This window comes from Meles meles, chromosome 7, assembly GCF_922984935.1.
Source record: "Meles meles chromosome 7, mMelMel3.1 paternal haplotype, whole genome shotgun sequence".
Lineage (NCBI taxonomy): Eukaryota > Metazoa > Chordata > Mammalia > Carnivora > Mustelidae > Meles > Meles meles.
In genome coordinates, this window is record NC_060072.1 from 91,105,957 (window position 1) to 91,128,274 (window position 22,318).

Genomic DNA, 22,318 nt, shown 5'->3' on the forward strand with positions numbered 1-22,318 from the left:
CAAATCGGAATGCGCACCTTGGAGAAGCTGGCCCCAGCCATTAGCTGGGGCTGGCTCACCCCCACCACACACACATATACCACACCCCCTCCCTCCCCCTCCCTCCCCTCCCCTTCCTCCAGGTCCCCCCAGCCCTGAACCCCTCAACCCCCCGCCATCCCTCCTTCTCTCTCTCTCTCTCTCTCTCCCTCTCCCTCTCTCTCTCTCTCTCTCTCTCTCCCTCTCTCCCTCTCGCCTGTCTTCATGTCGTGGATTGATGAACGCGAATCGCGTGTAAGCGCCGCCACCGCCGGGAGTCTGAGGAATTCGCCTGGGCTGTTAAAGGAAAGAGCTAAGTGCGAGAGCGCGAGCTCTACCTACCGACAGTGAAGAGAGCCGCCGCCGCCGCCGCCGCCGCCCGCGCCCGCCACCGCCGCCCGCCCGCGCCCAGCCCCGGGAGCCGCGCCGAGCCGGCCGGGCCCGCCACCCAGGCGCCCCCCCCCACCTGCCCAGCCCAGCCCCGGGGAGCCGGCCGGCCCGGGGTTCGCTCCCGGGGGAGGGGACTTTCGGGGGTACCGGGCGGGGGAGTCGCGAGCCAGAGGGGAGGGGGCGGCGGGTTTTCATGTGCCCAGCATGAGCTCCTACTTCGTCAACCCCCTGTTCTCCAAATACAAAGGCGGCGAGTCCCTGGAACCGGCCTATTACGACTGCCGGTTCCCCCAGAGCGTGGGCCGGAGCCATGCGCTGGTGTACGGGCCCGGCGGCTCGGCGCCCGGCTTCCAGCACGCCTCGCACCACGTCCAAGACTTCTTCCACCACGGCACCTCGGGCATCTCCAACTCGGGCTACCAGCAGAACCCGTGCTCGCTGAGCTGCCACGGAGACGCCTCCAAATTCTATGGCTACGAGGCGCTCCCCAGACAGTCCCTTTATGGGGCTCAGCAAGAGGCGAGCGTGGTGCAATATCCCGACTGTAAATCCTCCGCCAACACTAACAGTAGCGAAGGACAAGGCCACTTAAATCAAAACTCGTCTCCCAGCCTCATGTTTCCATGGATGAGACCCCACGGTGAGAAGCCTTTTCTCTTTCCCCCTTGGTCTCCCGCGCTCCGGGGTCTTCCCCCCCTCCCTTGCCTCCTTTTTGTCTGCCCTCGCTTTCCCTCCTGGCTTTGGGGTCTCTGCGGCCCCACCCCCGTGCCTGAGTGGGTTTCTCGAGGTTGGGAGGTTCAGCTGGGGGTGGGGCGCGGGGCTCGCCTGGGATATTTGGGGGACTGGGGTGAAGGTGGTGTCTGGGCGCAAAGGGTTAAAAATCGTTTTCTCCACCACTGTCTGTCTGCCTGTCTCCCTCTCTGTCTCTCTATTCTTGCCATCCCTAAAGTCAAAGTTGGGGAGGTGGCTGGGCAGGGGCCCCAAGGACCCTGAGGTTATCAGCCTTTAGAGCAAACCAGTCTTTCCAAAAGGCAGAAAGACTCAGTCCAGAACAGTGGCCAGGCTGTCTTGGGGCAAAGGGAGACCCCTGTTTCCCTCCCCCACCTGGACCAGAAGGGTGACAAGATCCCAAGGACAAGTGTCCTGACTCTCTGGGGTACCCACTGCCTCCTCTCAGAGAACTAGCCTTAAGGCTACCACCCCAACTTTGCTTTAGTTCCCTCAGTTGGAGAGAGGAGAGGGAGCAAGAGAGAAGAGAAAAGAGTGCAGGAAAGGAGAGGGGCCATGCAGATTAGAGGGCTCTGGGGTCCAGAGGACCCAAGCCCAAGCTGCCCCCAGTCAAAGGTTTGTGGGCTTTCCCTGAGACCTTCAGAGTGGCTCAGGCCATGAGCCCCTCCAAGGGTGGCCCCTCATGGCCCAATTTCGAAGTAAAAGGGGAAGCCAGAAAGCGACAAGTTCCAGCGGGGATGGCCCGTGATTTATTTGCTGGTCTCCAGTTAGCAATCAGGCCAAGCAGTGATACATTCCAGGAGATCAATTATTTTTCTTCCTGGCAAGGCATTAGGCAGAGAGATTCAAGGAGGGGCCAGTGAGCAGAGCCCCCTTCTTTACCCCCAGATCTTTCTCCTTTCTTTTGGGAAACAGACTCTATCCCCAAGCTCTGCTCACCAAATGCCACGCTGCACTTGTAAACAAAGCTGCAAGGGCCAGTTTCCTGAGACTGCGGACCTGGGGGGGGGGGGACTCTGCAGTGCTCCCCCTGGCTCCTGCCATCCCCCAGTTTCTTGATAGACCTCAGTCCCTGCCCCCACCCCCATCCCACCAACCAAGGTGAAGCCAAACCAAAGCAAGCCCCCAAACTTTCCTGCCCTTGTCTGCTCCCTGATCCTGCTTAGTCTTCAGGAGGGAGGGGAACTGGGGAGATCACAGGGGGGACTTTAGGGGAGGAAGAATGGCGAGGGGAAAGCCGAGCCCCCACCCAAACATAACCAGATTGGGGTTCTATTCTGTCCAGCTCCGGGGCGGCGCAGCGGAAGGCAAACTTACAGCCGGTATCAGACCTTGGAACTAGAAAAGGAGTTTCTCTTTAATCCTTATTTGACACGAAAGCGCCGGATTGAAGTCTCTCACGCCCTGGGACTGACTGAGAGACAAGTGAAGATCTGGTTCCAGAACCGAAGGATGAAGTGGAAAAAGGAGAACAACAAGGATAAACTGCCGGGAGCCCGAGATGAAGAGAAGGTGGAGGAAGAAGGAAACGAGGAAGAGGAGAAAGAAGAGGAGGAAAAGGAAGAAAACAAGGACTAAGCAAAAAAGAGAGCCCCCCCCCCCTTAGCAACTCCCTTGAAGTTTCGTTTTATGGTAGCGGATAAATTGAGAAGTTTACGACTGTCATTTGCTTTTATAGAGAATAGAATGACACTCACAACTCTAACTACCTGTCAGATACTTGCAGCTCTGGTTTTATTACCTTTGGACTTCCCCCGATCTTTATTTGTTTGGGGGCTGGAGGGGGGGAGACCGAGACACAGCGAAAAGTTCGGACTCTGTCTCAGTCCTTGCCCCAACACACACACTTGTCCCTACCCCCACCTCTGGGAGTCCTGCCTGGATTTTAAGGTCTGAGACCTGGCCTCTTCGCCCCTCTCTCACCCCTTCTTGCCACACTCCCACCTCCCTGCCTCTCTGGTATTTATTTTAGACGGGAGCCCTCTCAAAATGCGGAAGAAGACTTCTGGCTTTGCTTTTATGCTAGGATTAGTGCATTAGATTTACTTCTTTCAAAAGAAAGGAAAGAAAATTGAAGGAAGGAAGGGAAGGAAGATGTTTAAAGAAATTTTTTAAATGATAGCAAGGATTATCCCTTCTCCCTCTCTGGGGCTCCCCTACTTAGAAAGACCCCCTTGACTTTCTGTAGAAACCTGATGGAAACCTGAAGGAGATGCAGGTCTCTCCCCTCCCCCCCTCCTCATGGGGTAGATAGGAGCCTGCAATCCCGGCTAAAATCCTACCTAGCCATCCCATGGTCACTCGGGCCCATGCCTTCCTCCCCTTCGCTGTCTGATTTCTGTTGTTGGGCCCAGCTTCCTCTGAGCTGCACTAGTATTAGTGCTCAGAAATCACCATAATCATGAAAATAATAAGAATGATAATAATAATAATAATACTGATAATAAATCTTTAACATACTACCTAAAGGGAACCTGCAATAATCTTGAAAAAATAAAAAAGAAATTTTAAAAAATCCTAATATGCAAGAAAAAAAGAGAAAAAGATGAAAATTTAAAAAAAAGAAAGAAAGAAACCTCCAACGTATTTTATCACTACCTATAGAAAGAAATCCTGCTTTGAGAGTATTCGTAATGCGGTTTTGTTGTCGTTTGTTGCTGCTTATTTCACTAAGAAAAACCCAACAACTGAGACTGCCTAGCCCGCCGGTCCTGTGCGCTTTTATTGTGCTTCTAACCCCAGTAGAGTAGAACTAAATTGCACTGAATGTATAGTTAACTCTGTCTTGAATTCTCTGTTTATGCAATGTGCTCGAAAGAAAAAAAAAACGTTAAAATATATCTATAATAATAATTTTGGGTCATTTGTCTTTATGTCCAGCTATGAATGTAGATTTTGTGTCCCGGCAGCCCTGTTCCTGGTCCAAGTACTTTGTATTGTATATGTGAGTCATAATAAAAAAAAAAAAGGAGAAAAAATATTTGAAGCTGGAATGACTTGCTTTTTCCCCAACGCCCCCCTCCTCCCTCCATTCTCTACTCCTCCTTCCTTCCTTATCCTTCTTTCCCAGCCCCGTGGAAAAGGTCTCCGTCACTGATCTGAGTTTGAGGTGGAGGAACTCACTAGGAATTGAGAGGGTAGTCTGGGCAGGGAAGGCAGGTGAAAGGTGGGGGAGGTGCAGAAGTGGGGGAAGAAGACCAGTGTACTCCAAGCATGCTCTCGGGAGAACCTTGGCTCCAAACTAAATGGGTTTCCAAATACCAGGATCCCAATGGGAAGGAAGAGTCTCCCCACTTACTCACCTTCCTCCTCCTCAGCCTCAGGCTGGGCCCAGACAAAGAATCTGCCCCAGTGCCCCTCCCACAGCCAGGCCTTTTTCTTCCAAGGACTGAGGATGAGACCATGGGGGGCTTCCTGGTCTCCACATGCCCCTTGTGGTCAACCCTGGGCACCCAGCACCCAGCACAGAGAGGGGAGAATGTGAGGCCCCGGGCAGCCTGGAGGACTTGGCTGAGGGGAAGATGGCTAGGAGTGGGGGTTAAGGAAGCTTCAGCCTGGGGGAAAGGAAAGGAGAAGGGGAAGGTAAGTGAGTTGTACACCAAGCAGCCTGGGTCCATGTTCTGAAATTCAGATGCCATCAGCACAGCGCCATCCCTGTCACCCAGGCCGCTAGCATCAACCCTAGCCTCTGTTTTGGTGGTTACAAGCGGGCCTGGCTTCACCTTGGCAATTGGGCAGTCTGCCTGCCCTCATGGTGTGGGCCATTGGCCTGGGAGTGAGGACATGGGCCTGCTGAGTGGACAGTCCTCCATCCCAGCCACAGCAGGGTAAAGAGAATCTTCACTGGACTCCTCATTCCCCAAAATAAGGGATTGAAGGCTCAGGGACTCAGGGGGCAAAGGGGTGTCTTACTCCCCCCTGTACATCCTAGGCAGAGCAATCTGTTCATGCCAGTAAGATTCTGGTCAAATAATACCAAATTCCAGAGATACAAGTCATCTGGCTCAGTCAGGAGAAGGGGAAAAGGGAAGGAGATGGGAATCTTCTGAAGGTCCTTAAAACCAGATCCCCCAAAGACTGAAATATTTTTGAAGCCAGATCTCTATCTCTCTCTCCCCCCGTCAACGATTTTCCCAGACTTAGGCCCAGGCTTACTCTTATTTTGTGTAATTTTACCCGCATCTGAGTCCCTGGCTTCCACGCAAAGTGGTGGAGAATACAGGATTGGGTCAGGCATCCTTGATAAGGGACTCCTGCAGCCCGAGAGAGGGGCTGGCGATTGGAAGCACAGGCTGCAGGCAACCGGGAACAGCTTTGAACAGCTCTGGGGAAATCTTTAAAAACCTGGGGTCCCTGCTGTGAGCCGCTGAGCCAGCCAGGTAACCCTGTTTGCTTCGGGAGGCACTGGTTACCCGCCGGTGGAGAGGCCCAAAAAGAGAGCATTTCGCTCCGACCTCAGGCCTTCCCACGGGCATCCCTTCCAGACTCTGAGGGCCGGCCGCGGGTCGTTTCATTTTTTAACGTGGAATTATGATTGCTATTAATAAACATCGCCGACCTCGTAGCCAAGTTGCTTGAACCCTACACTACGTGGCCCGAAGGACCTCGCTGAATTTCCCTCACACCCAATGCCCCATTCATCCCTGGCCCTGCTCAGCAATGCCCGTGGCCCCAAGCCGGGCGTCGGAGGGCGGGGTGCGTCTGGCGGCCGGCATTGCTTGAGATGTGAAGCCTCGGGTGGGCCAGACCAAGACAGCTCCAGCCGCCCCTTCTTGCAGCACCCGCTCCCCCACCCCTTCTGCCCACCGCCTCTTTTTTCTCGTTTGGAGAGAAAAGGAGGTAAAACCTGTTTTATGGGGGAACTTAATTGCGAGCGGGATGCGCTGTCTTTAGAAACGCGTCCTCCCAAATGCTCCCGCCGTCCCATTACCGGAATGGGGACCATTCCGCGGCAGCAGATAGGACTTTCTCCCATTCTTTACTTTTTTATTAGCCAATCAAAGTGGCTTCCGAAAGCTATTTGTGATTTGTGAAAAATAGTATCTTTCAAAATGCTGAGTTGAAGCATCTCGCTCATTTCGCTTTGAATTTATTATTCTAATCTCAACTGTAGAGATGGGATAATGTAGCTATTAAGTTGGGGGGCAAATTCGTTTCTTTGTTGTTTTTTTTTTTTTTTTTTTTTTAATTTTCGGCATTTTATCTCCCTCCCCACTTCATCGCAGAGGCCAAGGGAGGTGCCGGCTTGCAGGGGACCTGTGGGTGAGGGAGATAGTGAGTGGTCTAAAGGGCTTTGGGGGGGACCCTAGGATGGGAGAGTAGATTGGCCTCCCCCCAGCCTCATCTTCCTCAAGTGAGATGTCCCACTGGCTGCCTGCCGGCTCCAGAAAGTTACCTCGTCCCAATTACACCGAACTCAGGACAGGTTGTGCCACAGACTAGAAGTAAAATTTCCGGTGAGCAGCCCGCAGCGCCATCCCATTCTCCCAGCAGCCCATTGTGAAAAGCTGGGCCAGAGCTTCCTTGTCGTAATTTTTAACTACCTGTTATAAAATTTATGGGTGGGTTTGTAAAAGAAACTAGGTCTCTGCATCCGGCTGAGGGAACTGCTTCGCTTACTGAGGGAGGAAGTTTGGGGAGGAAATGAGGGACCCCCTATGGCTTGGGGTGGGGCACCCAGCCATGGATGTCCCCACGCGGACCAGCTCCGTGCGGGATCAAGGGGAGTGCTTTGGGCTTTCAAATCTCCAGCTAATGGGGAGTGTTGGGCTGTGACTCGGCTCTGCTGTGACTGGTTGGCAAATAGTCTCTATGGGGGAATTTATTCTGGGCTCCCCCACATTGGATTCATTGCCAAAGTTAGGGGTCTGGAGAAAGGTGGGGGACACCTCAGGTGCTCAGAGTTTGGTATAGAAGGTGGAATTTGGGGAAGGTATGGTAAGTTTCTTTTTGTGGGGAGGGCCTCCAAGGTGTATCCCAGCTGGACGCCAGAATTTTTCTGAAAAAGGCAGGTTGGTGCGGGTCACCTGACAAGATAGAAAAGGCTTCAAACTGCCTTGCATCCAAAGGGGTGGGGGGAGTAGGTACCAAGATCTTGGGCCTTCATTTTATTTTTAATTCTAAAAAAAATTGGGAGTTATCTGCCATCTAAGCCTAGGAATTGAGGAGACTTGACACTAAGAATGGTCTTGGAGAAGGATAAACGTAATTTTCTCTGAGAAAGGAGCTTGAGGATGATGGGTGCTTTGGGGTTCTGGAGGCTGCCCCCAACTCTGCTCCTGATGCCTCCGCAGTGTTACTCAGTAGGGGTCTAAGTGCTTTCAGTTCTTCAGACCACTGCCAGGTCAGTCTTGGTTATGAGGCTTCCAGCAGCGTGTCCCTCCTGTTCCTGTCTAGGGCTGAGTGGGGGGCTGCCAGGGCTTCCCACTGGGAAAGATGTAGTTCTTTTCCTAGAAAAAAAGGTGGGAGAAGGGAGAGCATCCCTTCTCAGTCCCTTCACCCCTCCAGCCGCCACTACACCAACCAGTGCCACAAACCTTCGCAAAGCCTAGCTTCCCCCAGATCCAACCTTAATAGCCCATTTATTAAGAAAAATATTTAAAATTTGGTATGGCAGAGGGAGGGGGCCGACTCAGGGCCAGAATCCTTCCTTTCCTCCTCTTGCGTCCCCCCTTTGCCCTTTCTGAGCTAGCTTGGAGCAGCCTGGCCCGTTGGGAGTAGGAGGTGGGTGAGGGTGGGGTGGGGGTCGGGGGATGCTCCCTCTCCGAGTGAATTGGGTAAACATGGCGACCGCGGCGCCCATTTGCACACGCTACACAAATGCATCGCATTCCCGGTTGTTTGCAGAAAATTTACAGCTGAGTAATAAAAGTTTACGATCGACTCACAAGTTGGATTGGCCACAAGAAGTCATGTGGATTCCATCCATGAACGTGAACTTTTTATTGTGGTTTGTCCGTTCGGAGCGCTCCGCAGAACAGTCCTCCCTGTAAGAGCCTAACCATTGCCAGGGAAACCTGCGCTGGCGCTCCCTTCATTACCAGTATTTTTTTTTATTAATCTGATTAATAATTATTTTCTTCCCCCATTTAATTTTTTTCCTCCCAGGTGGAGTTGCCGGAAGCTGGGGGCACCTGGGGAGGGGGGATGTGGGGGAAGGGGCAGGAGTTGAGGGCACCCCTCTCTCCCTTCCCGATCCTCTAGCCCCCCAAGGGGCAGGAGGAATGCGGGAGCAGGAGTTGAGATAGGGAGCTGCAGATGCCTCCGCCCCTCCCCTCTCCCAGCCTCTCCCTCCTGCCCCTTTCTTGCAACTCTCCTTAATTTTATTTGGCTTTTTGATCATTGGGATTATTCTTTTTTATTTTTAAATTTATATAAAGTGTATATGTGTGTGTGAAGCTGAGACAGGCTCGGCAGCGGCACAGAATAAGGGAAGACGAGAAAGAGAGAGTGGGAGAGAGAGAGAGGCAGAGAGAGAGGGAGAGGGAGAGTGACAGCAGCGCCCGGTAAGTGTTTCCTTATTGGTTCAAATATGTAACTAATGGTCCGTAGCTGGGTGGCGGTTTCAAGATAAGGACAGCAGCGGCTTGTCTTGGTTAGAGAGGAGAGGGGGGCTGGCGAGAGGGTGGGCGTGCGGGCAATTAAGGGGAGAAAAAGGGGGGGTGATTGGGTTAAGCTGTAATACGGTAGTGTGGGAAGAGTGTTGTCCTGATGTCACTGTGCGCCGAAGTTGGGGGTCGGGGGGGCAAGAGGACTGCGCCTGTGGGGCTCAAGGCCGGGGTCTATTGCGCTGACGCGCTGCCTGATGCCCACCCTATCCTTACCTATTAAGAGATCTGTGGCCACTTGGCTAATGGGACTGGGACGGAGGGGGCCGGGAAGCTCAAACTCCAGGGCAGGAGAGAAAACTGTAGGCTGTGACCATTGCCCCTGAGCAAACTCAGCCCCCCAACCCCCAAACAAACTTTCCAGAGCCCCCTCCTTGCCCGCAGCCCCCTCCCTCCCAGAGAGCGCCACCGCTAGAGCTCACACATGCGCAGTGCGGGCCCAGAGCCGGGCTGCGGAGCAGGAAGAAAGCGCAGCTAGGCGGGCGGCGGGGCCTGTTAATTGGCAATTAGGGGGGAGGCTGTTGGCTGGTGCGCGTCAGCGGAGGAGAGTGCGTCTGCCCACCCCCAGCTCCCGCCCCCACTCGAGCGGACGGAAAGATGGGAGGTGCCCAGCACTGCGGGTGGATGAGTGGGGGTGGGGGACGCGGTACTCAAAAGCCATCTTGTGCTTGGAGAAAAGGGGTCAATCTGCCTTCTCTCACCGGCCCAGAGCCCCCTACCCCCAGTCGGGGCCACTGTACCCAGGATACCCACTGGGCTGCTTCACCCGCCTCGCCTGGCCGCTCTGAGCTAGGATCTGCCTCTTCTGAGGCGGAGGTGGGAATTGGGGAGGCCCCAGGCTGACTGGGGAGAGGCCCAGGCCTCGCTGGCGGGGCCTCTTGGGTGAGTGGAGGCAGTGAGGACTCAAGGCGCGGCTGGCTTCTGGGGTAGGGACGTCAGAATCAGGCGGCCCGGAGGGTCCTGGGCGCTAGGGATCTTCCTAATAATTGGTGCTAATGGCGTGTTGTATGGTCTTAACCCGACACATATGGTTTCATAACACAGTGGCTTAATTTCTTCCAAATGTACGTGGCCCTGAATGTGTTGCAGTTTGATATATGACCCCGCCCTGCTCCCTGGCCTGGGTCCGAGGCGGCCCCTATATGCATGAGCTTCTGTTTGTAAAGGGCGATGAACACACAAGCGCTTACACACCCAGGCAGACACACCCCAGAACTGGGGGAGGGGAGCGCATATTCCTGGAGAGGTCTGAGAGTCTGGGGGCCAGACCCACCTTCAATCCGAGCTAAGAGCTGCCCCCCATCTCCAATCCTCTCTGGAGGCGCGACTGGGCTTCTCCGCCTAGCACGAGTGGGGGAGGGGAACGCTCCTCGATTTCCTGTTTAAACCCTGACCGGTCGCCTGGGGGTCGGGGTTGGAGGGGTGGGAGGGAGAACCTGTTTTTATCAAATTCTTAAAAACGTAATTCGACTGCGTTCAAATCAAACCCCTTGGGTTCGAGTTGATGGTGAATCTTCTCTCCCCTCCCCCACAATCCCCTTCCCTTCCTCTCCTGCCCCCCCAAAATTCCCGTTTCATATCCGACATAAAGGCCTCTGAGGTATTCTCCCGGGGGAAGAAATGGCATTTTCTCTCCCCCTTCCACTCCCCCCCCCCCAATAGGACTTGTGTGTCGGCAGAGGCGTCTGCCGAGGGGCTAATTTCGCGTTCCTTGTTTACGATCGGGAAAAGCGCTTGGCTCTCCCCAAATGGGCCCAGCCCGCCGCCAGCTCAGGCTGCCGCGCGCTCTCCCGCAGCTCCAGCGCGGCCCAGGGTCTGACGCCCTGGGTACCCACGCTGCGGCCGCCAAGACCTCGAGTCTGTGCGACCTGAGAAAGACAAGGGGAGTGCAGTGGGCCAGTGGAGGGGCCCCCGGAGGCCTGAAAATGGGAGCCTTTCTCCTGGCGTTATGTGGGAACCGCCAACCGGTGAGGCCTCTATTTCTCTTTCGCCTGTATTTTGTCTGCCCCCCCCCTTGTCTGCCACCCCCCCCCCCAGGCCCTGCAGATGGCCGCACTGACTTGGTTGGAGGGGGGACAAATCTCCTTTGTTCGTCCTCCCCCGAAAGAGTTTCCGGAGAAGGCCACTCAGGACAGTGGGTATTCACCTGGAATATTAGAGGAGGCCCCCTCCCTTCGGAGGGGTGGGTCTGGGGAAGGCTCCAGTATTTATCTCGGTCTCTAGGGATCTAAACAGATATTCTGTGGGTGAGATTTCAGGGTGTTCGTGTTCATGAGTGACGGGTTAATGGCACCCTCCTGAGGTGTTCTTATATAATATTTTTATCAATTGATTTTCTGTCCCTTCCTGGCTAGGGTCCTGCAGGCCCCCACTTCCTTCACCCCCTAGATCCTCCTCATGAGACAGAGGGATGCAGAGAAAGTACAGCAGCAGTGACTGACCCTGGTTTCCCAGTTTTCTAGCCTGGCCAGGGGATACATCCAGCCCCAAACGCCAGCCCCTTCTTTCCCTCCTTACTTTCGATTTTCATTCCCGTCTTCCTCTCCCACTCTGGTGCTCCATTAGAAGCACAAGAGGGCCCACCAGGGGTAATCCTCAGCCTCCTTGTAGGCCAGAGTCTCTGTAAACGTGGTCCTCAGTGCAGGATAGCCCTGGCATGTGTATCTAATAATAGCCAGGGCAGCTGAGAATAGAATCTGGCCTTGGGACTTCGCAGGCCCAGGGCTAAATCTGGGCAGATGCACTGAATGTGTCCGTGGGGTTCTGGCAACACTACCTGGAGCGCAGGGCCCCCAGGGTTCCCCTCTGAGTCCACTCTTTGGGCACCTCGGCCCTGCCCCTTACAGGCTTTGTCAGCCCTGCCACTGCCACGGACTGTATTCCGCGCGCCAGTTACTAGCTAAGGAGAAAATGGGCAGAGCAAACCCTTTCTCTCCCTGGTCTGACAGTTGTGATCCCTACGAAGAATGCGCCCTTGTTTGGAGAAGGCGGCCTTGTTGGGTTGGCTGTTGTGTTCCAAAACCAGGCTTGGTAGCTTTATACACTTATTATATATGGGCTCAAATGTGCAGACTACGACTTATGCATGAATATATACAGACTCGGATTTCCTCGGTGGTTAAGTGTATATTACCATGCTTGTACTCGTTCAAACACCATTTTATGTGCATGCAAAATTTTGTTAGATGGGATTGGTCTCAAGGAGGCACTTGGTGCACCAAGAAGGCCCTCTGTGCATGCTCTCCTGCAAACGTGTGCGTGCTGAAATCGGACTACGCGGGTTCCAGGAACCGACTAATGCCACAAAGTCTTTCTCAAGATCTTATTGCCTTTACTGTCCAGCCAGCTGGGCTGGGGAAATATTGAATCCCTTCTGCTTTCTCTCCACACCTCCCCCCCCAAACTTTCCCAGCTCCGAGGCTGTTTACCAGGGGAACACTGTGGTGTTGAAAGTGAGTTTTGTGGGAAACTCTTTTTGTGGGTAAAGTGGACCTTTGAGCAGCTCTGAGCAGTTGGCTAGACCTGGTGCTTGCCGCCTTGCTGGGACAGTGAAGGAGATCTGAGTGGTTAATAAGGTGGCCTCTGGGCCATGGTCTGAGGCAGCTGTTTGAAGAGGCTGGTGGAGAAGGCGAGACAAAATGGGTAGGGGTGCGGTGAATATCTATCCCTGGCTGCCGGCCCTGCTCACCACGAAGCCCAGCTTTGCCGCGTCGTCATCTGTGGGGCCGATTAGGGCCTCTCTAGGCTCACCAACTACCCAGATCTGGTTACTGGTATGACTTCGTTTTAATTCTCTCTGCTACCGAAGAAGCTGGGGAGGAAGCTGACAGGCAGGACCGGAGAAGAGGCTGGGTCTAGCTGCCTGTGGGCCTGGAACCCTGAATGTGAGCCAAGGCTGGGAATTCCCAGCCTCCCTTCCTAGTCTTCCTCCCATCCGGGGCCATGGAAAGCCAGAACAGGGAAGAGTGTACATGTCCTTGAACCGCTCCTGAAAGAAAGTAAGGACAGGAAAGGGGCTAGTGGGGTTTTCCTCCACTCCCTAGGCAATCAGGTTCCTCCCAAGACTTTCCTGTCCAGACACGCTGCGGGTGCCGGGACGTGCAGCTTTCTTCCAGCTTATCCCGCGGGCACTGGGCACAGCCTCAGGCTTTTGGACCTGGGCCACGCCTGGGTGCTGGGGTGACATTACCCCCAAATTGTGCCCCTCACCCGGCCCACAGCCTCTGCCACGGCGGCTGCGGCCGCCCCTGTTTATTGTGTCTGTGAGTTGTTTACTTGTTTTGTCTGCTGCCACCCTGCGTCAGAAACCCGCCAAACCAGCAAACTCACCCTGGAGAACAAAGTGCGGCGCTCTCCTGTGCTCCCTCCCCTTTCCGGCACCCTGCTCCCGCCATTACCTCCTCCCTCACTCTCCTTTTCCCAGGGGAGGAAGCAGAAATTGTCCTAAAGTAGGGCAGCAGTTTATGGGGTTGGGGGAATTATGGGGACACCATAAACCTCCGGGTGTCCGGGTGGTAGAGAGACTTAGAGTTGCCCTCCCCTTGCCTCGGGCTTTTCTTCCTTCCCCCTGGCAACTGCTTGCTTAAGGGGGCCACAGTCATTGAGAAAGCTGAGTCCCCCTCACCCTACTCCTCCACTCCTTTCTGCAGGAGTTTTCCCTGAGACACAGGTTGTTGGGTTTTAAACCAGAGTAATGTTGGCAGATTCATAAAACTAGATAAAGCATGTCGTTCTCCCCTCGCCCTCCCTTCTCAGCCCCCCAAAATGCAGTGAATTTAAACAAATCCTACAAAATTAAATTGCCCCTTCGCTAAAGATCCTATAAATCTCCAATCCCACCAGGTGTAGAGTCGAAGAGGCCGCTGTTCGCCTCTAATTTTGCTCCTGGCTATCAAATCTAAAAGAGTATCATCGAAGTAAGTAATATTCTTGTTTCTGAAATTAATTCCCCCTCCCCGTCGCTCTCTCTCTCTTTTCGCCAGTGCAAATTAAATGGTTCTCTCAGATCCGCAAACAATAAAGGATGAAATTATTTATAGGGAAATGAAGATGGTGTTTCATTGTTGGCTTATTGTTCCAGAACATAATAACATTTTATTTTCAAGGGGAGGAACTTAGGCTAGGGGAAGAAAGGGGGAAAGGAAAAAGTGTGAGGAGAGGCAGGGCACCCCCCACCTAAAATGCCTACCGTATATGACTTGATATGACATTTACAATTCCCTCATGACAACTCGCTGTGACGTCATAAATGCCCTGCTCTTGAATTTTATAATTCTCTTAAACCTCCAAAGTAGGGCCAAGCTTAGTGTGCTTAGTGTGGAGGGGTATAAGAAAAGCCAGGAAGCTGGGGTTCCTTTGGCCCCATGTTGGGAGCCAAAAATATTCTAAATATTTTATATTTTCAGTTTTTTCCTCCTGGGCCAACCAGGGCCACTTGCTTTTTCTCCCTGAAATGTCACTTGGCTTCTGAGTTCCCTCCCCATTTCCAGTGGGGATGAGATACTCTGTCCAAAGGCTCTCTTGCATGCCCTCTCCTCAGCTGATATTCAGCTATTTGGGACAGAGGTGGGATGCTTAGGGGCCAGGTCTCCAAAAGCCAGAAATGATTTCTTCCAGAGATGAGCCCAAAGGATCTCAGGGCTGAATGGGATGGTGGGACAGAAATGCTTGGGATCCATTTTACTTTTTAACCTTCAGTTAGTGAAGTGAATTGAGAAGCTAATCAAATGCCATTGTGGGAGTTTGTGTCCGCTGGTGGTAATAGCATCAACTGGCCATGATGGTAAAGAAAGGTCAGGCAGAAGTCTGGAAAGAGAGAGAGAGGAAAGAAGATATGAGGGGAGTGAGCAGAGCCTCTCCATGCACCTTTCTTCTCTGTTTAATTGCAAATAAAGCAAAAACAGCTTGGGTAGCCTCTCAACCTCTTAGCTAAAAAGAGAATTTGCCAGCCCAGGCCTCAGAAGGTTTGGGTGTTTGGGGGCAGTTCTCAGGCACTTGACATGCCCCATCTGGCCTCGTCCTCCCCCCCCCCCCCTGCTAAGCCCCAACCCCATTCAGCTGGCCAGCCTGGGCCCTATCCCCAGAATATAAGCACCCCCAAATGGGATCCATTTCCGGGTTAGATGTGTCAAATTTCACTTTTCTTCCAAGTGTCTCCATGCCTGAACTTTGAAAGGAGGAGGAACATTCTGTTTTGGAATGCAATGTGTGTATGGGGAGGTATGTGATCAGACAACTTCCCCCACCGTATCTATGAAACTGGAGGCTCCTTGGGTGAGCCATGCTTTGGTGTCCCCAGGCAGACCCAGTTCCCCGCATTCAGGTTCTCTGGTGGACTTGGAGACTCTCTTTGCAATCCTTTGACTCTGAATTCTATGGAGATCAAAGGAACTCCTACACAAAACACGGGGCATTTGGAGTAGGATTTATTTTTTAATTTTCAAGTTAAAAAATTCTAATCATAAGCCAGTCGGGCCAACTGAGCAGTCGCCCTAGAACAGCAAAACCTTAACCAAACAGTGGGATTGTAAGGTGAGCTGAACAATTATTGAAACTGCAAGAGGGATTTCAGCCCTTGCCCAGTGGCACAAAAGGGGCTGGTGGGGCCACCGCTCTCCCCCTACTCTGGAAATCAAGAATTGGCAGGGGTGAGTGGGGCAGCTGCAGTGGCTGCCAAGCGCCCAGGCTGAGCGCTGAGTCCTGCGGCTCCCGTGTCCAGGTCCTTGAGCAGCCTCCGGAGGCTCCAAGCTGTGGTTGGTGGCGCCGGCAGCCAGAAATGGAGTGTGTATCTGTGTGCAAGGCTGGGTGGGTCACAGACGTCGGCGCAGAGTTGGGGGAATCTAGGAAAAGAGAGAAGACCGGAAGAACACAAACTAGCTAGGACCCCTAGAAAAGATTGTCCCCCAATAAATATTCCAGATCTCAGTCCTCTCACTTCAGATACCCTTCCCCAAGAAATTAAATATATTTCCTAGAGCAAAGTGGAAAACAAAGGCAGGCAAGAGGAGGCCTGCCCAGGAACCCCTTCCCAGCCAGAGTCCAGTCACACCCACCCTCTCCCCAAATGAGAGCTGCACAGGCTCCCAGCCCCAGGCCTGGAGTAGGTTAAGGCTGGGGTAAGCGCTCTTGACTCATTCTGAGAAACCTTCAAGTGCCCAGCCTCCAAAGCACCCCTTAGCCTTGGGGACTCCTGGCCAGGGACTGCCCCCCATGCAGGCCCAGGGCGCCTGCAGTAAGTTCCTCTCCTATAATTAGCACTCATGAGAAGCATGTGTTTTGGACTGGGGACGTGGGGGTACTGGAGCAGCGAGAGGCAACTTTCCCCCTTTATTCCTTTTCTGTGTTTTTCTGAATTCTGTTTTCGAATCCCCTAATTACAGCTCCGAAAGCGAAAATCTGCTCTTGCCGCCAAACCCCCTCGGAATGCCTGATTCCGGAGGCCCAAGGGGCAGAGCGACTCGGAGACCTGCGGGCCTGATGGGGGTGTTCTCTGATTGCTCTAGGCTTGTTTTATAGAAACAAAGAACAAATCCCCCCCTTCCCAGGACTTGTGCATATTTACAGAGCTCAACTGCAGTTTTAATAAAACATCTGTTCTTGCTTCTGCTGATGAGTTTCCATAATTGTTTTCAGACAAATTTAACAGGAAAATATAAATATATTTAGAAAAACCCAAGTCCCAGATATCCCCCCATTGCGCCCAAAAAATAAAATTAACATAAAATGAGAAGAGGAAAATATAATCCAGTGGAGGGAAGATCGGCTCATCTGACCTGCTCTCCCCCCTTGGAGCGAATCCTTCCAGCAAATTTCAGCTGCATAATTAAAGATCTGACTGAAAGAAGGAGGCTTCTTTTTTCAGGAATGGAAGGTGATGGGGGAGAGTATGTTGGAAATTAATTTTGCCAAAAATCTTTAAGCAGTGGGGGAATTTATTTGTATTTCTGCTTCCCCTTCTCTCCCCCTTCCAGCATTTCTGCCTTTTTCCCCCAGCAGCTGGTTTCTGTTCATTATAAATCGGTGAGACCTTTCAGTCTCTGCCCTCTGTTTAGGGACGTAATAAAACACTTAACTTTCCGGGGCTGAGACTTACATTCTGCTCCTCAGGTCGCCCACCCCCGCGCCCACTACTTTCAGGCCCCAAAGGAGACTATCCCCAACTTTGGGGCCCCTTTCCCCTCTAGACTTTGTTTAGGAGGGGCTCAAGGAAACCCAGGCATCCTTGCTGGGGTGCTGCAGCACATGCTTCCCCAGAAGCCCCTTCTTTCTCCCAAGGTCCTTCCTTTCCCCACCCCCCATAAAAGAGATTTAAAAATACATAGAAAATCAACACTCATTGAAAGTGAAACCTCATTAAGACATCCTATCTTCCATCATTCAATTTGTTGTACATTGCAACAATTTAATATCTTGAAGGAAATATCACTGACATGATTTATCCCTCTAGCAATCTCTCTGAAATGGGGGGGGGGGTGGAGGGAATTTACTCTCTCTTCCGGCCTGTTCTACGTGTTACACTGCTACCCTTAGGGCAGAAATGAGGCTGGGAACTCTGAGAGCGACTGCTTGTGTCCAGGGGTGCGCTGACTTGTTTCTTAGCTCAGCCCCCTGGGTCTCCCCCCCACCCCCAGTTCTTTCTCGCTCTACCTCTTGCCCTCCAGGGGGCCTGGAGCCCCAGCCAGCTGTTGAAAACCTCTGTCCAGGCATGCCATGAATTGGAGGACAGCTGGATTCTAGAGCAAAAAGCAAGTCACGCTGGTGTCTGTGTTTAGGTACCTGCCATGTTACCCTAAACCAGACAGCTCATCTCCAGATTTCTTTCTTAATTTGGAACCCTCCTCTACCCTTTCACTTTTATCTCCTTGAGCAGAAGAAAGTATAATCCAAGATGGGGAACCTTTATAGTGATAGGGGTCTTTCTCCCACCCTTTTAAATACCAACAAATTTCCCTCCTTTCTGAAGGATTGGGGCTGTATTTTTAAAAGCCAACACAAATTGCCCGGCAGGAAGACTCTTCAATCCCCCAACGAAGCTCATGTATTAGCTAACATGTTGTCTCCACCAGCTCCTACACACTGTCTGCTTTTGGGTTCGAAACTTTATTTTTCCCCCCTAGCGACACTCCAGGGAAACCTTAATGTTACAGAAGATGAATAAACGAGTTTTTTCCCAGCGTAGTCCCGTTTATGGCTTTATTGCTACCCATTGATTACTCCGCTTTGTTACACAGAAGGAAAAGATCATAAAATCCGGCGACATCCGGGTTCTTGTTATAGCCAGCCCCCCCCAAAAATGGTGAAGAAAAAATATGAGCTTCCACTGCTCCCTTCGCTAGCCCCACTGCCCCCTCTTTGTCAGCTCAAAGCATTTTCAGCCTATATCGCAATATCAAATTAAGTTTGGATTAATCAGGAGAAAAACCCATCTGCACACCTTCCGCTGTTTCAGTTCACCCACTGCAGCTCCCTCAGAAGCCTGGAACTCAGCTGCCTTTTCCTAACCTTCTCTTCCTTTTTCTCAGCCCCAAGGTGGAGAGAAAATGGGGGTAGGGGCTGCTGGGAGGCCCCGCTCAGCCAGGTGTGGCTGGTCCTTGAGTGAGAGCTCCCCAGGAGACCTTTGCTGGAATCTCCCAAGCCTCAGAGCTCAGGTCCAGGGGTGCCTCCCTTGGCAGAGCAGAGTCCGGAGGGGGCTGGGGGCTTCTGACTTGTGCAGGGGCTTGAGCCTGCCAGACGCTAACTGTCCTTCAGAGCTCCACCAGCCTTCTCTTTCTGCCTGGATCCTATGTGAATTACCCCACCGGCCCTCGCTGGCTCCAAATCATAAATTCTCACCAACATAAACAGGAGTTGATGTGTCTAGAAAGACTCTCAGAGTTCTTTCTTCTTCCCTTCTTTCTTCCTTTTTCTCTCTCCCACCTTTTACTTCCTTCTCTCTCTTTTCTGTTGTATTTTTATATTTTCCCTTTTAGGGAAAAATGCTGCAGGATTTTCCCCCAAAAAGGGTGTTCTGAGAGGCAGAGGGGGGCTGAGAGGAAGAGGAAGCCTATGCATGGCCCCGTTGCCCACTTCAGCTCTGCCACGGTGTCCTGAAGTCTCATCCTTGCCCCTTTAGACCTCCTTGCTCCCTACATCCCCCTTCCACCTAAGAATATCAGCCACATGTTCCTTCCTCTGAGCCCTATGTTTTATGCAGTTTCTTCCTACTTTTGATTTTTTTAATTATTGGGGGAAAATATTGGTTTAGTGACGAGGACTCAGTCCATGGAGGGTCAAACTAGGATTTCCTGTAGGATTTCTGGGGATCCCCCCCTGAGCTGGGGGGGGCTCACCCCATAAAGAAATCAGGATGTAATTTTAGAAGGGGGGGAGATATAAAAGATGAAATCAGATTGAAAATAGAGGGATTTCTCCAGACCTGCTCTGCACAGCACAGCAAAGTTAGCTGGGGCTGAGAGATTTCCTAGCAGGGCAGCTCTTCTTCCCTGGGCCTCAAGGACCTGCTAATGCCTATTCACCCTTCTTCACCTCCAAATCAGTTCCCTAACATATATATTTTTAAAAGAAATCCAAGTCTTACTTTCAAAGCACACACTTAGTCTCAACTAGGGAATCAACAGAAGCAGAAGCGATTTTTTTCCCCCTTCTTGACATCTGGCTTGCGATTGGCTGGAAGAGGGTCAGCTGACTTTGTCATTTTGTCTGTCCTGGATTGGAGCCGTCCCTATAACCATCTAGTTCCGAGTACAAACTGGAGACAGAAATAAATATTAAAGAAATCATAGCCCGACCAGGTAAAGGCAAAGGGATGAATTCCTACTTCACTAACCCTTCCTTATCCTGCCACCTCGCCGGGGGCCAGGACGTCCTCCCCAACGTCGCCCTCAATTCCACCGCCTATGATCCAGTGAGGCATTTCTCGACCTATGGAGCAGCCGTTGCCCAGAACCGGATCTACTCGACTCCCTTTTATTCGCCACAGGAGAATGTCGTGTTCAGTTCCAGCCGGGGGCCGTATGACTATGGATCTAATTCCTTTTACCAGGAGAAAGACATGCTCTCAAACTGCAGACAAAACACCTTAGGACATAACACACAGACCTCAATCGCTCAGGATTTTAGTTCTGAGCAGGGCAGGACTGCGCCCCAGGACCAGAAAGCCAGTATCCAGATTTACCCCTGGATGCAGCGAATGAATTCGCACAGTGGTGAGTTTTACAGCTCCGAGATATAAATTAAATAAACTGAACTGGCTTTATGACCGGCTTCCCTAGAAGAACGGGCGGAGAGAGTTTTTTATGGCCCCATAAAAACAATCACGCTCGTCTCCTCGCCGACGCCGAGACAGGGCCCCCTCTTCTGCCCCCTCTGCTCGCCTCCCGCTTGCTCGCAGGGGCCTGGCCCCCTCGGCCCCTGACGGGTTGGAGGGCTCCAAGGCAAGCTGAGGGGGCAGGAACAGGGCAGGGTATGAGGGGAGGGGGTAGGAGGTGGGGGAGCCCCCCAAAGTCGAGTCAGGCTGAGGAGAAGGGAGGGGGAGAGTAGGGGGCAGAGAAGTGGGGAGAAGTTTCCAAGGAGCTAGGGTGCTTGGGGGAGGTAGGGGAGCCCAGTTGTTGAGAAATAGGGCCCTCATCCCCAGTGTTTGGTATTTTTCAAAAACCAGTTTTTACACTTACAGCTTTCTGCCTGGTTCTTGCCTCCCTCCTCCCCCATTCTTTGGGACACTCACCTACCAGCACATGTTGGGGGACTGAATGAAGTTGGGATCCTGGCTGTACCCCCAGTGGGGGTGGGGCAGGGCAAAAGGGAGAAGGCTGGAGTCCGAGGGGGCCCGTGAGCTGCTGGCCAAGTTGGGAGGGTCAGGACTTTGCTAGGCTAAATCGTCTACGGAGGATGCCTCGCTGATTGTTTTTAGTGTGTTTTGTGCCCGGATCTCTAGGGGTCGGCTATGGAGCGGACCGGAGGCGCGGTCGCCAGATCTACTCGCGGTACCAGACCCTGGAACTGGAGAAGGAATTCCACTTCAACCGCTACCTAACGCGGCGCCGGCGCATCGAGATCGCCAACGCGCTCTGCCTGACCGAGCGACAGATCAAAATCTGGTTCCAGAACCGCCGGATGAAGTGGAAAAAAGAATCTAATCTCACGTCCACGCTCTCAGGGGGCGGCGGAGGGGCCGCGGCCGACAGCCTGGCCGGAAAAGAGGAAAAGCGGGAAGAGACAGAAGAGGAGAAGCAGAAAGAGTGACCAGGACTGACCCTGCCACCCCTTTCTCTCCTTCTCCCTTACTACCCCCCCAATTCCCTCCTAATTACACACTCTATATTTATCACTGGCACAATTGATGTGTTTTGACTCCCTAAAACTAAATTAGGAAGTCAAATATGGACCTGAAAGTCAACTCTGGACCCCCTCCCTCACCGCACAAACTCTCTTTCACCACGCGCCTCCTCCTCCTCCTTGCTCCCTCGCTAGTTCGTTCTCGACTATCTGCAGGCCCTTTCCCCCGCCCAGGCCTTGGGGCGCCGTCCCTGAACCTCGCTTCAGACTCCACAGATTTTCCTCCAAATGAGGACTTGGCCTCCCTCCCCCTCGGCGCCTCCACCCCCGCCCCTGCGCAGAGAGCCGGCTCCGGGGGCCGAGGCCTCCGCTCCGGGGCCTCAGGGCCTGGCCTGGCAGCCGCGGAGGGCAGGAGGCCCAAGGAGGGCGCGTCGTGGCCCCACAGCAACCCCCAGGGCCTCCCCACAGCCCCACACCCGGCCCCTCTGCCCCAGCAAATGCCCAACCCAGGCAAATTGTATTTAAAGAATCCTGGGGTCATTATGGCATATTACAAACTGTGACCGTTTCTGTGTGAATATTTTTAGCTGTATTTGTGGTCTCTGTATTTATATTTATGTTTAGCACCGTCCGTGTTCCACTCCCATCTTAAAAGGGGAAAAATAAAGAGGGAAAATTACAAAAAGAGAGAAAAAAAAGTGAATGACGTTTGTTTAGCCAGTAGGAGAAAAAAATAAATTAAAAAATACCCCCTTGTGTTACCCTCCTGTATAAATCCGACCTCTGGATCCGTTCTCGAATATTTAATAAAACTGATATTATTTTTAAAAGTTTATATCGGGATTTCTGTTAATTCGCTCGTCCGCCGGCCTGGGGTGAAAGTTGGAGCCGGCTCCGAGCGCTCTCGCGTCTTCCCGCCGCCTGCAAGACCCCTGCGCTCGCCTTTCCCGGGAGCCGGGCACAGAGCCGGGGCCTCCCTGTCCTCCTGGTGAACGCGCTAAGGGGCCTGGGAGGGCTCTCTGGGCTTCCCAGCGGAGCAACACACTCACCCAGCAAAAAAAAAAAAAAAAAAAAAAAAAAAAGGCCGCATAGGATCTCGTTGGGGGTGTGTGAGGGGAAGCCTGAGGTCGCTCAAATTGGTCTCCAAACCCACAGAGGCCTTTCTTCCTGCCTCTGGTAGCCTGGGGTCCTCGGCTTCTGAACCCCGAGCCCCCAACGGCCAGAAAAGAAGCCTTCGCCAGGCACCAGGGTCTCCCCCGTCCACTCCACGGAGTGAGGAGGAGGGCGCCGCGCGAGCAGCC

At 52.8% G+C, this 22,318-nt stretch overlaps 3 protein-coding genes across 5 annotated transcripts in view; all 3 read left to right on the plus strand.

The window, feature by feature from the left end:
* HOXC4 (homeobox C4) overlaps positions 1-22,318 on the plus strand; it is a 60,093-nt gene that overhangs the window by 13,829 nt on the left and 23,946 nt on the right. The window lies entirely within an intron of this gene.
* HOXC8 (homeobox C8) lies at positions 220-4,084 on the plus strand. The gene is made up of 2 exons (XM_046011288.1): positions 220-1,048; positions 2,423-4,084. Exons 1-2 carry the CDS (start codon positions 613-615, stop codon positions 2,713-2,715), a joined length of 729 nt encoding a protein of 242 aa, XP_045867244.1. The 5' UTR covers positions 220-612; the 3' UTR covers positions 2,716-4,084.
* HOXC6 (homeobox C6) lies at positions 8,113-21,852 on the plus strand. 3 transcript variants are annotated; one of them, XM_046011290.1, is made up of 3 exons: positions 8,113-8,642; positions 19,603-19,948; positions 20,677-21,852. In XM_046011290.1, the coding sequence occupies exons 2-3, from the start codon at positions 19,795-19,797 to the stop codon at positions 20,982-20,984; spliced, it is 462 nt and encodes a 153-aa protein (XP_045867246.1). In that variant the 5' UTR covers positions 8,113-8,642; positions 19,603-19,794; the 3' UTR covers positions 20,985-21,852. The 3 variants fall into 3 exon arrangements, with proteins under 3 accessions (XP_045867246.1, XP_045867247.1, XP_045867245.1); XM_046011291.1 differs by lacking the exon at positions 8,113-8,642 and adding an exon at positions 13,587-13,660; XM_046011289.1 differs by lacking the exon at positions 8,113-8,642 and having other exon boundaries at positions 13,689-19,948.

Excerpts from the sequence above, each read along its gene's own strand:
- HOXC8 (XM_046011288.1), top strand. The coding sequence starts at position 613 with ATGAGCTCCTACTTCGTCAACCCCCTGTTCTCCAAATACAAAGGCGGC. Across the intron at positions 1,049-2,422 it reads TCCATGGATGAGACCCCACG|CTCCGGGGCGGCGCAGCGGA; the intron begins GTGAGAAGCCTT and ends TATTCTGTCCAG.
- HOXC6 (XM_046011289.1), top strand. The coding sequence starts at position 19,549 with ATGAATTCCTACTTCACTAACCCTTCCTTATCCTGCCACCTCGCCGGG. Across the intron at positions 19,949-20,676 it reads GCGAATGAATTCGCACAGTG|GGGTCGGCTATGGAGCGGAC; the intron begins GTGAGTTTTACA and ends CCGGATCTCTAG.